We start from the raw sequence: 16,222 nt of genomic DNA, 5'->3' as shown, positions 1-16,222 counted from the left end.
AAATAATGTCCCATTTTGTTGCTAGTATTTTTTTTTTATAAATGTGCTTTGGACATCTGTTTTTCTCAAAAATAGTCGCAATTTTTGCTATTGGAAATGGAAACATTGATCATTAAATAGGTGTGTAGGTTTTCACGGTCATTGTTATCAATGTGTGGCTTTTTTGGGTGATCCTGTGTTAGTTTAATTCATTCCGACATTTCGGCTATTCGGAGCCGCCATCTTGAGGGTAAACATAGTGTTTTGTAGAAAAATAAAGGCAGTGCAACTGTAATATTAAACAAAACTGATTATTTGCAGAAAATGCGAGTTCTAGTGGAATCATCGACGTACAGATATTTAAATAAGAATCCAATTAATAATGTTGATCGAAAAACGAGAGAATTATTGAAAACATCAAACATACCCAAAGAAGATCAACAGACACAATTTGTGAAAACCCCAGGGACACTTTCCATATATGGTCTTCCCAAGATACACAAAAAGGACATGCCTCTTAGACCATGTAGTAAGCACAATAGGGTCTCCGACCTACAAACCGACTAAGTATTTTTCAAAACATTTACAAACAGCTACTGGAAAGACTACTTAGCTCATTTGTAAAAGATTTGACTGATTTTATAATTCTTCTTAAAAACACATCAGTCACAGAGAGGGACATTTTAGTAATTTAGTAATAGACTATGTCAAAGCACCATTGTACCAATAGGAGACTCTGTGGCTCTTCTAAGGGAAATTTACAATAAGAATATATGCGCTCTATTTGAAGTGGCTACTTTACATTTCAAGGTGAAATTTATGAATAGATAGAGGGTGTGACTATGGGTTCTCTGCTGTCTCCAGTGATAGCAAATTTCTTCATCGAAACATTTAAAAATTCAGCTCTGGACACAGCAACTTTGAAACCCAAAGTGTGACTGAGGTATGTAGACGATATCTTTGCGGTCTGGCCACACCAGATTAATGAACTGAATATTTTTCTAGATCACGTAAATTCATTACATCCCCTTATAAAATTCACAATGGAACTACAATACAATGACTCTCTTCGGTTCTTGGATGTCGAAGTAAATATGAAATCAAACGGCAGTCTTGGGCATATAGAGAACAAAAAACAAACCCATATTAACCGATACCTATATGCTGATTAACATCATCATCAAGCATAAAAATAAGAGCTGATAAATAGTCGACTAACGAGAGCAACATGATCGGGTTGTGGTTCCGTGGCTAGTGTTTCGGACTCACGGCTCAAAGGTCCGTCATTCGAATCCCACTCTACCACAACAAGTTGTCAAGGAACAAGGAATCAAGATTCCCATTTTCTAATAGTGAGTTAATTACAACTCGTTGAAAATGGACTTCAAAATGAAATATTCGGGTAAATCATAAAAATGCAACAATTAATTTTAATAAAAAAATTTGAAAAGATTTCACAAAGGGAGTAGAAATGAACAAAACAACAAATGCATAGAGCGTAACGAATATTAAAAACAACAAATTAATCCCATTTTTAAATCGTAGGCTACGTAGAAGATTAGTGAAAAAATGTTATTAAAAGAACTGCATACCTACCATATGAACGAAATGTTACTGATAGGATATCCAAAATGCTTAAGAAACAAAATATTTTAATAGCATTTAGGACTGTAGGCAAAATAATGGACCAGGCAATGATAACCAAAACCTTACAAAAAAGATAGATATTAATTAAGGACCACTTGTTAAATCTGAAAAACAAGAACCCCTTGAAAACTGAAGCAGTGAATAAACTGAACAGCCAAGGATGTAATAAAGTGTACATTGGACAAACAGGGCGGCGCACAGCAAAAAAAACAATTGATGAACACAAAAGAGCATGTAAACTAGGGCAACCTGAAAAATATCCAATAGCTGCAGGAAATCTTTTCGCCTACTAACCAAAGATTTACATAAACCTAGAAATTACAGTGCACAAATAATAAAAGAGGCAATTGAAATACACAAACACCTAAATAACACGGGCTGAAATTAAACTCAATATGGCCCCTGACACTACACATTACAAAAATGGCGCCTGCTGCCGACTGAGACACGGTACAAATTACTAATTAACAAACACATACTTTTTTCTACGAACCACTCAGTTCACCCTGAAGATGGCTCCTGCAATGGTAGCCAAAACCTCAGAACGAATCAAACCATCTCATTATCACCTAAAAAAATACATAATCACCTTACCTCCTGTTAAAAAAAATTGAAAATTTTCAATTTGCAGTGTACTGCATTCAGGGTTTTTTCATTTTACATCTATGTTGATTTTGGTAGTATTGCCTGTAGGAGAAGCGTACAATGATCTTCCCATAGTCATTGCGTATTAAATGTTGGCTTGTGTTTACTTTCAGCATTAAAATTTCAATATCGGATATTTCTATCAAGTTTCTATCAATCTACAAGTGAAGGAAATAAAATAATTCATTAGATTATTTAATATGTGGAAATGGATAATTAATGGAATCAAATACTTTTACTAGATTTTTATAATCTATCCAGGAGTATTTCGACGAATGCCATCTAAATATTTAATTCAACGATCTTCAACTTCTATATTATCTCATTTGCATAGCTAATTAAAGGAGTATGTTGTTATATTTGTTGTGAATGCAGTTAGTTGGTAGAATTCCATTATATTTATTGCAAGGCATTCAAAATAAATTATTTTCACCGGACACAATTCTAATAGGACATTTCCTTATTTGGATATGTCCTAAGAAGTCAAAATGTGTTCCACAGTATACTGTATATTCTAAAAATCCAGTAATAATATAATATTATATTTATTTTTGAATACCTTACCAATAATTTGTTGCATCGAATCATATACCATAATAACGTCCAGAATATTTGGGATGGGGACAAAATAATGGACAATGATTTTTACATTTATTTATACAGTTTAACTTCCTCTTTTTTCACACAACAGGCTCAGAGACCCAATTACACTAGTGAATTACAGCATAGAACACCCAGCCTAGAGAAAAATCAAATTCATATTTTGTTTTCTCACCAAGAATTGAACCCAGAGCCTTCTATCCGTGAGTCAATGAGGCATCTTCGCCACTACACCACGAAAGCTGCCTATGGTTATATTATACTTCATAATTTATCTGATTTATTGATAAGTATGTATTTGAAAATGAAAATAAAACATATTTCTAGAGATATATAATTTTATTCATTATTTAATAAGTAATAAAACATACTGTAACATACTAATAACATTATTTACAAATCATACATCAATTTTTTTAATAAAATACTCATATATATATATGAAGATTGAATTCCAGCAATCTATTTTTCAAATATATAATTATAGTTTAACATAGTAATCATTATCAAATAAAACTACAATAATCAGACTATAATAATTACAAAATTTGTCCTCATTAACTGTCATAAAAATATTAAAACATTCATCACACAAGTTCTTTTCATTAAACATGAATTATTTCTATAAAATTAGGACTCCAACAAAAATCTATAATAGTAATAATGTTATTAAATTTGTATATGACACAGTTGGCAGGATTCACGGTTTATATTCTAGAATAGCCATATTATTTTATCATTATTAACCAACCAAAATGTTAAAAATGATAATAACATCAATTAATAATACAATAAATGGAAAAAAAAATATAATCATATTCTAACGTCATCCACTTGAGTTGAGTTTAAACTTTATATTGGAAAAATTAATCTCAGAAACTTCAAAATATATATTTTGCATTATACAACTCAAACGGTTGACTTTGGTGCATTTACAATAGATCCTTATTGCAAAATGTGATTACTATTTTAATTGTATAATTATCTTATTAAAATCAATTCTCGAGAATATCACATATTCATAACACTCCATAATTCACCGCCTAAATACATGTTTTCAATTTCTCAAAAAATGAGAAGATCTGCTAGATCCGTTTCTTTAGAACATGCAGTTAAGAGGGGAAAATCTATTCTTTTAAGAACAAATTGATATTTTTCATCATGCAACAACATGTCATGTAAACATAATTTATCTAGCCTGCGAATGTAATTCCATGATAAAATACATCACAGCTCTTGTATTGTACCCAGATTAAATGAAAGAGTTTGCGAATGACTATCACCTATGGCGTTAACATTACGAGGAACTTTATAAGAAACCTAATACATTTGTAAAATACTAATTTAGGTTTAGCTTTCAATTTCTATACTAGTATCTTACAAGCATATTAGCCATTGAGTTCCTGTGACTAAAAGGAAACATCCCCTATACTTAAACATTTATAATGAATATAACATGGGATTTTCGACACATTATTATGCAACAAATTTGAGATGTTTTATTGCAATAAAAGTCCAAATACAACAGCCGAAACATGTTACACATACTTATCTATGCGGAACAAATATGTTCCAAATGAAAACAAGTTTTAAAAATGCGACGAGGTATTTTGAATCGTTAAACATTTATCGTCATTCCTTAATTGTTACTTGCATGTTATTCATTTATTATACAAACAGTTATTATTATAATAAATCATTAGACACTAATAATTCTCTTTTATAGGATTTCAAATAGGACAAATATAGATAAGACTAAGTATTTGTATTTAATTTTGTTCATATAATAAGAAAATAATGAAAAAATAGTTATGAATCAAGCTAATTGATAAATTTGTTTTAAAACCCTTAGTTTTTTATATTATTATAGATAGTGTTCAGAATTTGTTATTTTTATTATTACAAAATCAAATGGTCTTATGAAAAAGTGTTTCTCTTCTCCTTCTCATATCCCCTTCTAAGAGCATGTGGACATAACCAGACGCCCTCGGGAGACCCTATCGCCAGCCAGCAGTCTCGCCTCCTCCTACATTAATCCCCGGCCCTTCAGTTGCACCGAATACAGCCGAAAAGCTCCCATCGACGGCCTTCCAGGAAGACGGGAGCCCCGAGGTGTGAAGAAAAGGCAACTTCAGTTCAAGCTCCTCTGAGACATCTGTGGCATATCCAAAGCCAGGTTCAACGCTACACCTTCGAGATGCTCGTTACAGGAGGCTGTTGAGTCCGTTCTCGCACTCAAAACCAAATAGTTTTATATCCGATTATAATGGAAAAACCACAAAATTGCAAGGTTTTCTTATATTTTAGTTCACTGTAAAACGTATTTTATAATATTGATTTTCTGAATCGGTATAAAATAATATGAAAACTGACATGATTCATAATACTTATACTATGTTTAGTAAAAATTCAGTAGAAATCTAATTTTATCAACCTATCATATTATTATGATACATTATATAAATAGTTTCAAGTAGTTCAATTTGTTTTAAAACATACCAATAAGAAGAAACATAGTTAAATATTTTTGTCCATTGCAATAAAAATATTAAATATACCATGGTGGTTATTAACAATAATTATAAACTTTGAACGTCTACAAAAAGGTTAGATGCAATTCATAACAAATCAATATCGTGTATATATAATAAAAGAAGATAATAATTCCATTTTTTATAAGAAATATATAATATTTGATCATTCACCTATCAAATTTAACATTATAATAATGATTATTTTTATCATAGAAAGTTTTCGACATTTATACAATGTAAATAGATTGTGCAATCCTCACTATAGAAGCTGCTGATTATAAGCGATTTTCTTTTCTGAGGATGATAATTATGCATATCTAAGTCATGTTACATATGTTATTGGAATATTAGTTTTCCATATGTAAACATCTTCTATCGTCTTAGTGAGTAAAAAAAAAAAAAAAAGTATAAAAATATATACCTGAAAAAAATAGCTTATATTGGTTTTAGATATTTTTTGTTTCCGTGAAAACTTTCCACTTTTTATTTTCATTTTAGATTGCATAAAAATGTTCCAAGATGCCTCAACATACATAATATTACCATATTATTTTCTTTAAGGTGCTGAATTATTTATAGTGAAAATTATCAATCTCTCAATCATTTCTTAACTATATTAAAAATTATTATTGCCTTGAAGCCGAAATACACATTCCCAATAAGCAAAAGCATAATTTTCAATTAAAAAAGTGTAAAAAGGTATTATCAGATCATCAATGTATAAAAATAATTAGCTCAACAAGTGTACTCCTATTTTCATAATAAGTATGTGCTATCAAATTGCTGAAAACAATAAATTGACACTAACTGTTTACTATCAAATAATGCAAATAATTGTTTAAAGACGCAAAACCAACACAAACTTCTTAAAACCAATGATATATTAACGGTGGCTCACAAATCTAAGAGAAAGCTATTGCTGATAACTTCACTTAGAGTAAATTTCAGTCGAATATATCTATTGGGGACTTGAAAAGGGCAGATGCCTATTCTATCCCAAGTAGAATATTGTTTATATTTACAAGCTCTCTCTTCCGCTCTTTTCTCCAATCTTCGCTCCATTCTCTGCCATTCTTGTGTGGCTGCAAGCCAACGAGGAAAACCAAATCCCTTTTCTTGTCTATCTAGTAAAAGGAAGAGTGCCAGTTGTCCACCTGAGTTAGACTCAAAGGCTGGTAAAAATTATTTTGAGGGCCGCATGCGACACATTGGAAGCAGTAATTAACACCTGTATTATTATCCCAAAATTGACATCCTTTGCACATAAACCTGATGGCGAACTCTAGTTTCTGACCTATTATTAACGTGTGAGCATAAAGTAAAAATTGGAAACGATCGCAGAATCCATCGCAAGAGTTGGGAACATAGGTTGCTTGAAGGTCGGAGAAGGTTTTCCAGCTGTCCAATGTATATCTGATCTGAACAGACTTGTGAAAATCTAAGTTCCTCACCCTAACTGTGCCGCAAATTGCGATTGTAGCCCCGTCTTGTATTACTGCATTTTCTAAACATACACTCCTCGCATTCAAGATATCTAAAAAGTTTGGCTGATCCCCGGGACATTGGAACATACAAACGAGTCGTTTATCTTTCGGAGTAAGCATATTTGTTGGCTGTGCAAAGTTTTCGACCACAGTTAAGCCCAAATCAGCATCACGGAGATCTTCAAAAGCGGACTTTGGAATATATGGGATATCATCCATAAATGTTTTTACATCAGCCAAATCCAATCCCAAGACATCTGCAAATCGGACAATCTTCTTTCTACCGGGCGTTCCTGGAGGGGTCTTTCCGGTACGAAGTGATGAACACCTCCGAACCCTTTGAGGACGATCGTCATTTTCCCCATCATTTTCAGTATTCTCCAAAGTTTCATCAGCTCGCGTGGTCTCATCATTATCAGGCAAATTCAACTTTTCAATCGCATCATCAGTTTCTGTATCTTTTTCTTTGTGCTGTAAACCGTCTTCGTCGCTAGTAAATTCTTCATCTTTTGGAATTTTTACATCAATTTTATTTAAAATGTACTCGGACACATTTGTTTCGTAATCTTCACTTCTTGCTTCTAACTTTGCATCGATTTCTTTGATTCGGGAAGACAGTTCGCATTTTTCGATAAGATTAACAACAAAATCAACTTCGTCTTTCTCTTCAGTTGGACTTCGAGCATCGAGGAACAAATCTTCCAATTTCATGGCTCCGGGAGAATCGACTTTATCAGATTCTGCGGTAGGAAGTTCTCTTTCGACGCTGCTTCTCTTTTGACAGTCGTCAAACCTGATTGGAGAGTAGAGAGAATTCGGAGTCTGTTTACTTTCGGCTCTGTCTAAGCTTCCGTAATCAGCATATCCATTTTCTCTGGCAAGGGGTTGAGTTTTGATCGGAGATTGTCGCTCTGGCGTGCCGGGTTTACAATTTAAGAGCTGATCTCTGATGTCGCTGGCCGATATTTTTAATTTGTTGTTGACGATATTCATAGCCGCTTGGTTCTCGTCGTAAAGTGTCTGGTACTTGGAGTGATTAGTGTTCTTGTTGGTCGCTGAATCTGTATCGGCCTCGACATCGAAGTAAGCAGCGTCGCTATCGCTGTTGCTGTGCGGAGAGTCTCTCTCGGCAGGGGAGGAGAAGATGAAACCCGACTCGGGGTCGGGGGGCGCGGCCTTGCCGTTGGGTTGCGCCCCCTCGGGGACCTCGTCCACAGGACTAGACGGGCTGCCGAGGTCAATGTCGAAGTCAAAGTAAACATCCGAGTCGGACAGGTGCCTTCGCTGGGAAGGTTGGGCGGTGAGCCAACTATCCTCACCAGGACGGGGCTCGGAGCCGAGACGCCGCAGCCGCGTGTGGAGCCTCCTGGCAAAGGCCTCCGCCCTACCACGGCAAGACATGGGCAGCAGGGAGCCCAGGCCGCACTGGCGCTCGCCACCTGAGCTCATCTGCACCTGGAACAAAAATAACGACGTTATAAATCTACGGGCGTATTTCGAATAAAGCAGCAATGGTTTACATTAACACATACCTAATTGAATAACTCAAATGGATCTTTAAAATATTTGCCGTACGGGGGGCAACGCATTGTATGGGTAGGTAAATGAAATCTAGAAATTAGGTAGAGTACGTAAAACTATAGAATGCCGGTCCAAATAAACTCTGATAGAGAATGAAATATGAAAGAAATATTTTTGGTTTTATTTAGATTATCACGTCTTAAATTTTTCATGGATTTATAAATAATTTTACAATTGTCATACACGAATAATTAATATAAACATAAGTATGCCTACAATGAGGAAGTTCAGTGGTCTTTTAAAAATGTTTTTTTATCTGTTAATGTACTATCAAACAATGTCTTTTTTTGTATAATATTTTCTTTACTAAATTTGTGCACTTTGTGGAAATCTGTTATTGGTTCTGAGTTTATACTTTATATCTGTTTGTTTACTATAAATATGTATGTAGAATTGTTGGTTTCCCAAATAAAATAAAATAAATATATAATATAAAATACTTCCACTATCTATTAAAAAAATTAGTAACGAGAAAATGTTTAAAAGGCTATAAAAAAATGGATGGTGGAGCTAGATAGAAGTAAAACGGCTACTGTTCCACAAGTGTATAGCTTATGTTATGGGCCTGCCACACACTCGACGAGTGGTATGGGAAGTAGCGAGGAAAGGAGGCAGAGACGTAGTGTGGCAACATTACTCGTCATGCCGCTCGTCATGCTCCTTGTCGTGCCCATCGCTCCCTATTTTGTCGGTTTTTTAAGCGCGAGTCAAAGGGCCGGCAATATGAGCGCGAATGGGGGCCACATAATCGCGCGGTCGCAGTACGCATCGAGCGCTCACACAAGACGCTCACGTCATTTTTAAATGATGTATATTTCTTTGTATGACATTTTTTTAACTATTTTTTGTAATTTTTATTTTTTTACAATATACAGAAGAGGTGAAACAAAGTACCTGTTGAAAAAAATAAAGGATAATTACATATAAATGAAATACATATTAAATGTAAAAATAGCAAACAAAAATCCCACAAGGGCATGGCCTGTTCGTGGGTATACAAGAAATGTTTATGAATTTTTGCTCCTATAATAAATAGACAGATATAATATTTTTGTGTTATATAAGAAAGAGAAAAGAAAATATTCTGTTAAAGACTAAGATACTTTTTTATTTTATAGTAATTAAAAATAAAAAAAACATAAAAATATTCCATCATTCCATATTAATATACATTGATATAATTAGCTGTACTAAAAATGCATCGCGCGCACGCTGTCACAGTTTCATCGTCCATTGTATAGAAAGACAAATGACAAGTGCGGAACGTCGCGATTAATTGCGCGAGTAGAGCAGTGTGTGGGCGGAGAGGGGAACATCGGGCGAGAAGGCGGCGGCGCGAGGGGCATGAGCATGAGCAGCGCAAGGAGCATAGTGTGGCGGGGCTATTTGGTTTTCGTTATTTTCATTGTGCGTTTTGTAATATAAATCCGCCGGTTGCGAAATAATAATGTGCTGTTCCTCGATCAATACGGCACAAACTATGGCTTGCATGCACCAATGTCCCTATTGTGTCGTATTCTAAACTCGAGACAAGATCTGAACTTTTTTGGTGTGAGTCTTTATAGATTTAAAAATTCACTAAGATAAACCGGATCTTGTGTTGAGGTAGCAATTTATACATTTTTTTGCCCTAGCTTTAATTTTTTTAAGTTGTATTTTATTTTATTAGTACCTGTATTCATTATAAGAAATTGTATTTACCATTGTTAGAATGGACTGCATAAGTCAGTCAAACAAATAAATATATGCCTAGTTTTTAAAACAGTCTGAATATTTTGTAAATTATCTCTGTTTATTAAGTTAGTCTTCTTTGTTTATTCTCAAATGTAAAAACATTTCAAAAAAGTATATTGTTAAGTGTCTTCGGCACGGGTAACCCCAGTGAGGTCGCATAATTTCATTGTTGTTTATAGTTTGTAAGAGTAAAATATGAATAAATAAATAAGTAATAAAAGTATGTAGCGTATTATGATTAGTGAATTGGCGTCCATAAACCGAAAATCTATCACAACACTATCATTGGTTGATTCTGAAGAACTAGCGGGATATTTTTATTATTTTTTTGCTTGAATTTTAACCCCGTAAACATGGATGCAATACAAGAATATTGAAACAATATCAAATACAAAAAATTTAAACGAGACAAGGACAGTCGAGACTAATGAACCAGGGACTGAAATTATAAATAGACATATTTAACTGCAGTAAACTCACTTTTAAAACCAAAATTAAAAAACTATTATTTGAAAAAAATTATGTTTCGTTATAAAAAAAAAAATATTTTTACATTATAAATTTAAATTGTTTCTATTCACTCATATCAAATACACACTTACCCTGTCCCTAAACCTACCCTCACACCCATATACAATCACACACATATTCACATACCTACCTAAACCACACTCCACTTTTTTACACACGCATCCTCACACAAAAAAAAACTCGCACACATGCACTTCTATGAATTATATCTAACTGAACTGGATTTTTATAATTGTATTTATGTGGAAAACTGATTTGGCTTTATTTTATGTTTTTTTTACAATGTTGTGTATATTTTTTTGTATTGCTGTTGTTTTGCTTAATAAACAAAATTAAATTAAATTAAATACAATCAACTACTAGACAAAACTAAACAAAAGACTCGGGCAGCCTTTACAAAAGATTTACATTTTACTACAGAGATGAAGAACATTTTAGAGAAAGTAATAAAGAAGTCTAGGCATCTACAGGGCTTATGACCTGTCATTGGCTGGTTTAAGTGGCCACTTTAAACACAGTGTAACATTTACCATTCTGCCCATATTTGAACATCTATATTCCTTCCATTTTTTCATCTGTTGATGTTTGTGAAGTTAAAAGGCTGAAACCTAAATAAAGGTTAAATAAATAATTATGCGGGTGAGATTCATCTCATTGAATTATTTCACCCACATACTAGACAACGCCTGATATTTTTTTTTTAAATTTATTTATTTTTAAAAAAAATAATAATTTCTATTCTTCTTTATCGACCAGGTGAATTTATCAACAATATTTTGAGTTTGTCCAAATTTTTGTAGACATCAGCAGATGAAAGAGTTTTCACTTCCTGAATATTTAAGTTTTTCCTTTTTCTTCATCTCTTTATAGTATAGTGTAGATATTTAGTAAATTTTTACTTCTTAAAAAAAAAGATTTTTTCAATATTTTGTTATACAGAGTGTTCTTTAAACCCTGTCACATCCGAAACCACGATGATCAGTATGGGCAATAAGACATATTAGCATGTAAAAAAAAATTATTTAGAACAAAGAAAATTTTAAAAAATAAAATATTAAACAAAATAAATGGTTGCTTACCTCTGCAGAGGAGAAGCGAGTGGAGCGCGGCCGCGCATTTTTAGCAAATCAGACTTCCCCTCCCCTCCTCCTTGTTTCTCTCTTACAGAAATCAGAAACCATTTGCTTTTTCTAATATTATATTTTATTAAATTTTATTCGTTCTAAAAATTTATTTTTATGCGCCAATATGTCTTCTTGCTCATACTGATCATCGTGGTTTCGGATGTGACAGGGTTTAATGAACACCCTATATAAAGAAATTATTAATAACCAACAATATGTCCATATACCATTGATTTTCTCAAATTGAACGGTTAGGGTAGGTAGGAAGAAATTGACTTAATGCAATATGCCCGCCCTTGTCCACATGTATGTTTACTGTATATGTTGTATATAAAGTGTTTAAATAAATAAATAAACATTTAATTTATTTTTTCAAGTACAGATAAAACGAAGATAATATTTTTTTCCGTCTAGACATGTTTTTTTTCGGTATTTAATGAAACTTCATGGAGCCTCGAAAAGGCGTACTTAATGAAGATATCGGCAACAAGCACGCCAATTCGCCAAACGGATTACGAGGAAAATATTTCATGTAAACAGTTTTCCATATCTTGGTGCTGATGGAGCCATCCGGAGCCAATAGACCTGACCATAGGCAACGGATTGAAAAATGCCTCGGCCAAGTCATCAACCTCGCGACCGCTATTCGACCAATCAACAGACACATAAAATAAATTACTCAATCTGCATATAATAAATACTACCGGCTATTTATAGTTCGTCTAATCTAAACCATTAAATTCACAAATTTATTCGCGCATTGTTCACAAAAACGAAGACCGAATATTTTTTTATTTTATTTGTGAAATTAATTATGCATCACCGTATAAACTGTAAGATAAGTTGAACGTAGTTATGCAGAAAGCAGCCAGTCCACAATTAAAAAAAAAAAAAAAAAAAAGAGATATTGTTGTTATTGGGTACAGCAAGGTCAATAATTCTATGTCCTGCTAAAACAGCAAGACCGCTTTCATACAAAAAAAAATCGCCCTTTGAAAATGGCGTTCATCACAAAAACGGCATTTCTCAATTTGCAGAAAACACCCACATCACTAGAAAAATCTTAACGAATTTTAAAAATTATAAAAACCGGTCAAATACATAATTAAATTCTTGTTTGTAAAATATAAAAAAACTAATATACTCATTGTTCATCATTTGTAAAAGTCAAAAACATTCCAACTGTTGTGTATATTTGTTTATTCACTCTTTTCACAAAGGTGCTATTATTTCAGTTTCACTTTTATATGACTGGCTGCTTTCTGCATAACTTTCTTAATTTTTTTTCGTGACTCTGTTACTCGCACCTGTAACTCATGATTTAAGGATTCATGTGATTTCTGTTTTGTTTCTAAAATACGATATTTTTATTTAAAGATCTATGCAGGTATTTTAAATTTGTATACGGTTTTATCTGATTTCTCTATTCCATTTTTTTATTTGTATTTGTTAGTATCTTACTTCAAAATATTTAGCAGAAATGAACACATCAAACACTTGAAAATATTTTCTAATCAAATTTTAAAAAACGTGTTATTGAAAAAAGAAGTCACTCCCCTTCGTGTACTCAAGAATTGTTTTTTTTTTATTTATTTTACGTAATGGGAAACGTTAAAATATATGTATTTAAACTGGGTTGTGGTCTCGTGGTAGTATTGTGGACTCACGGACCAAAGGTCCCAGGTTCAAATCCCACTCTACCACAACTCGATTTCCATTTTTCAAGTTCAAGTTATTTACGACTTTTAGGAAATGGTCTGAAAATGTAAATATTTTTGTAAATAATAAAAACTCTAGTATTTCTCTTTTTAATAAAAAAAATAAATATACACATACATTAGATTTATATAAAAAAAGTCATTCGTTGTAATACTTTGTATATTTTTTCTGAAAAACATACCAATTTTTTTTTTTTTTAATGTAAGCCAAAAAATAAAAAAAAGTGTATGATTTCAAATTGTACTAAAAAATTCAATCAAGCTATGTGCACATAAAAATTAAAAAGTTAAAAGGGAGAAGTATATATTTAAACTAAAAGATTAGTAAAAACTAGTAGATTGAATAAAAAATACTATAAATTATGCATTAAAAAAAAGAGAAAAAAACATTTTTGAAATTTTAAAAAATACACAAACATTTAAAAAAAAAAAATGAATAATAATACCCACACAAATAAAAATTTAAATTTACCTAATAAATTAAAATTACCGATCACCATCTAAATAATACTTTAATAATATAGTTGATTTATGCCTATAAACCATACCGCATGTTAAAAATATCGTCTATATTTGTTATGTTTTCTGTAATTTGCACATATTTTATGTTTTTTTTCTGGCTTATATTACCACGAGATAGTGATACTAGCCAGAAACAAAATGTAAATGAAAAAAAATAATACAATGTTATTACCTGAGGTGTTGGAAGTTGGCGCTAATTAACAGTGCAAACAAATACGTCACAAATCTGGCCAGGGGACATGGCTTTAGAGAGCTCAAGCCAAATATTTAGTTAACACGGCAGATAGCAGAGTGCAGCAGTCAGAATACTCGATCACTTTACATAGATAAGAATTCCGGGCTTCTGGAAAACTATATTGACCACTTCGCGTCATGACAAAACACTCTAGCACTGGTCGATAAATAGCTATAATTCCACCGATGACTAGTAAGATGGATTACAATATTCAGGTAACTTAAAAAGATTCGTACAGCTCAATGCGTTATGATCATTTATAAATTTAAACCAAATATAAATGTATGATTGCATTTTAACGATACATCAAATGCTCTTACCAAAATATTGTGCATAACATCGAACAACTGCGCAATCTGCCTGATAAGTGGTGGTTCAAAGGCTACTCCAGCTTCACAAACCATAAATATTAACAACCAAAAACATTCAAAATACAAAATCACAAGAACGCCCTCACATAATAACAAAACACTTAAAATAAGCAGAGAAAAGTCGAGAAACGAACATAAATGCATCCAATAAAAAAGACCCAAAGACTTGAACTGTGGTGTCAATATTTTTACACCGATCTAAAAGGATGCAGTTTATGTATAGACCTTGGAACAGGTCCAACCAATGAAACGAGGAGCCAACACCGACTACATACGATCGACTTGATGATTTACACATGATTCTTCCACGTGACAATATAGAAATCGATTTCTAACATAAAGAATCATTGTTTACGTACCAAAAATGCTGGGTAAAAAAGAGGAGTTTCTAGTTTCTACAATAATATAACGTTATGTACACAACATGTCATTTCCTCTAGTTTCTGGGTAATAGAGACGCAAAGAACTTTCTTAGGGATTCTGAGAGTTTTCATTCATCCGACGCGTTCTTAAATATCATTTGAAGTTCTGAGAGCCAACACTAGACTGGGTTCCCGAGTGGCCCAATATCTACCACGGACGATGTGTTTGCTCATATATCGTGTAGAAGAATCACCTTACGGGAGTTGACAGTCAATATTGACAGAAGTTGGTTGTTGGCTCGGGTCAAGTGACGCATAGGAGAAATGTTTTTACAGACGACATGACAGTGCAAGCAACTCGCGTCTTTGAAAATACTTCTAAATGTTTGCCCAGTTAATGTTTGAGTGCGCTTGTTTACTCCGTGCATACTTTTTCACTAGATTATTTTACAGTCTTCTCTGGTTTATTTACAGTTTTATTTTTTGAAAATCTCTTATCAAAACATATCTTCATATTTTGAAACCCAACTCAAATTATGTTCAAAACTCGTTTATTTATCGTAGCTGCTCCAAATTTAATTTACTTTGTCCCCATTTATATATTTTTAATACAAAATTTTGTGAACAAAATGACTCGCCTACAGTCTGTATTAAATGCTGCAGCGAGACTAATTTTCGGAATCCCTAAGTTCAGTCATTTAACTTCACTACTTTGGGAATAACACTGGCTACGTTTTCCACAGAGGGTGGAATACAAATTCTGTTGGTTCATGTATAAATCACTGCACAACTCTGCTCCGGAATATCCAGAGAACTAAGCATGCCAGATAAACTAGCTGACAGGCATCTTACGCTTAGATCAGATACGTCTACGGCGAGAGAGGTTATTGTACATCTACGCGAACATCGCACAAAATTCGGTGAACGCGCATTTGCGGTCGCAGGTCTTAAGGCATGGAATGCTCTCCCAGCAGAGGTGCGAGGCTGTGACAGGGAAGTGATGTTTCGGAAAAGGCTTAAAACCCACTTGTTCTCTAAATCATTTGAATAAATCCGTGGCATGTGATAACAAAATAAATTGTTTTAATTAAATTACAAATTTAAAAGCTTCAATTAAATTAATTTATCTATAGAATCACTATGTAAAGCGCCCTT

The 16,222-nt window shown here is 33.0% G+C and overlaps 1 protein-coding gene and 1 long non-coding RNA gene across 6 annotated transcripts in view; both read right to left on the bottom strand.

The window, feature by feature from the left end:
- Positions 1–222: 222 nt before the first annotated feature.
- Positions 223–2,067, bottom strand: LOC148275410 (uncharacterized). Its single transcript, XR_015824037.1, has 2 exons — positions 407–2,067; positions 223–268 (listed from the first exon to the last, which is right to left on the bottom strand). It is a non-coding gene; the product is annotated as an uncharacterized LOC148275410 (long non-coding RNA).
- Positions 2,068–5,858: 3,791 nt separating this feature from the next.
- Gbs-76A (Glycogen binding subunit 76A) overlaps positions 5,859–16,222 on the bottom strand; it is a 140,711-nt gene continuing 130,347 nt past the window's right edge. For all 5 annotated transcript variants that reach the window (XM_088235740.1, XM_088235742.1, XM_088235738.1 and 2 more), the window contains one exon: positions 5,859–8,344. In XM_088235740.1, the coding sequence (XP_088091866.1) occupies positions 6,530–8,338 (1,809 nt within the window). In that variant the 5' untranslated portion in view covers positions 8,339–8,344 and the 3' untranslated portion in view covers positions 5,859–6,529. The remainder of the gene's footprint in view (positions 8,345–16,222) is intronic.

This window comes from Micrasema longulum, unplaced genomic scaffold, assembly GCF_059751315.1.
Source record: "Micrasema longulum isolate JH-2025_06_02 unplaced genomic scaffold, ASM5975131v1 h1tg001431l, whole genome shotgun sequence".
Lineage (NCBI taxonomy): Eukaryota > Metazoa > Arthropoda > Insecta > Trichoptera > Brachycentridae > Micrasema > Micrasema longulum.
Note: the sequence above shows the minus strand (reverse complement) of the source record. Positions and strands in the feature narration are given on the sequence as shown.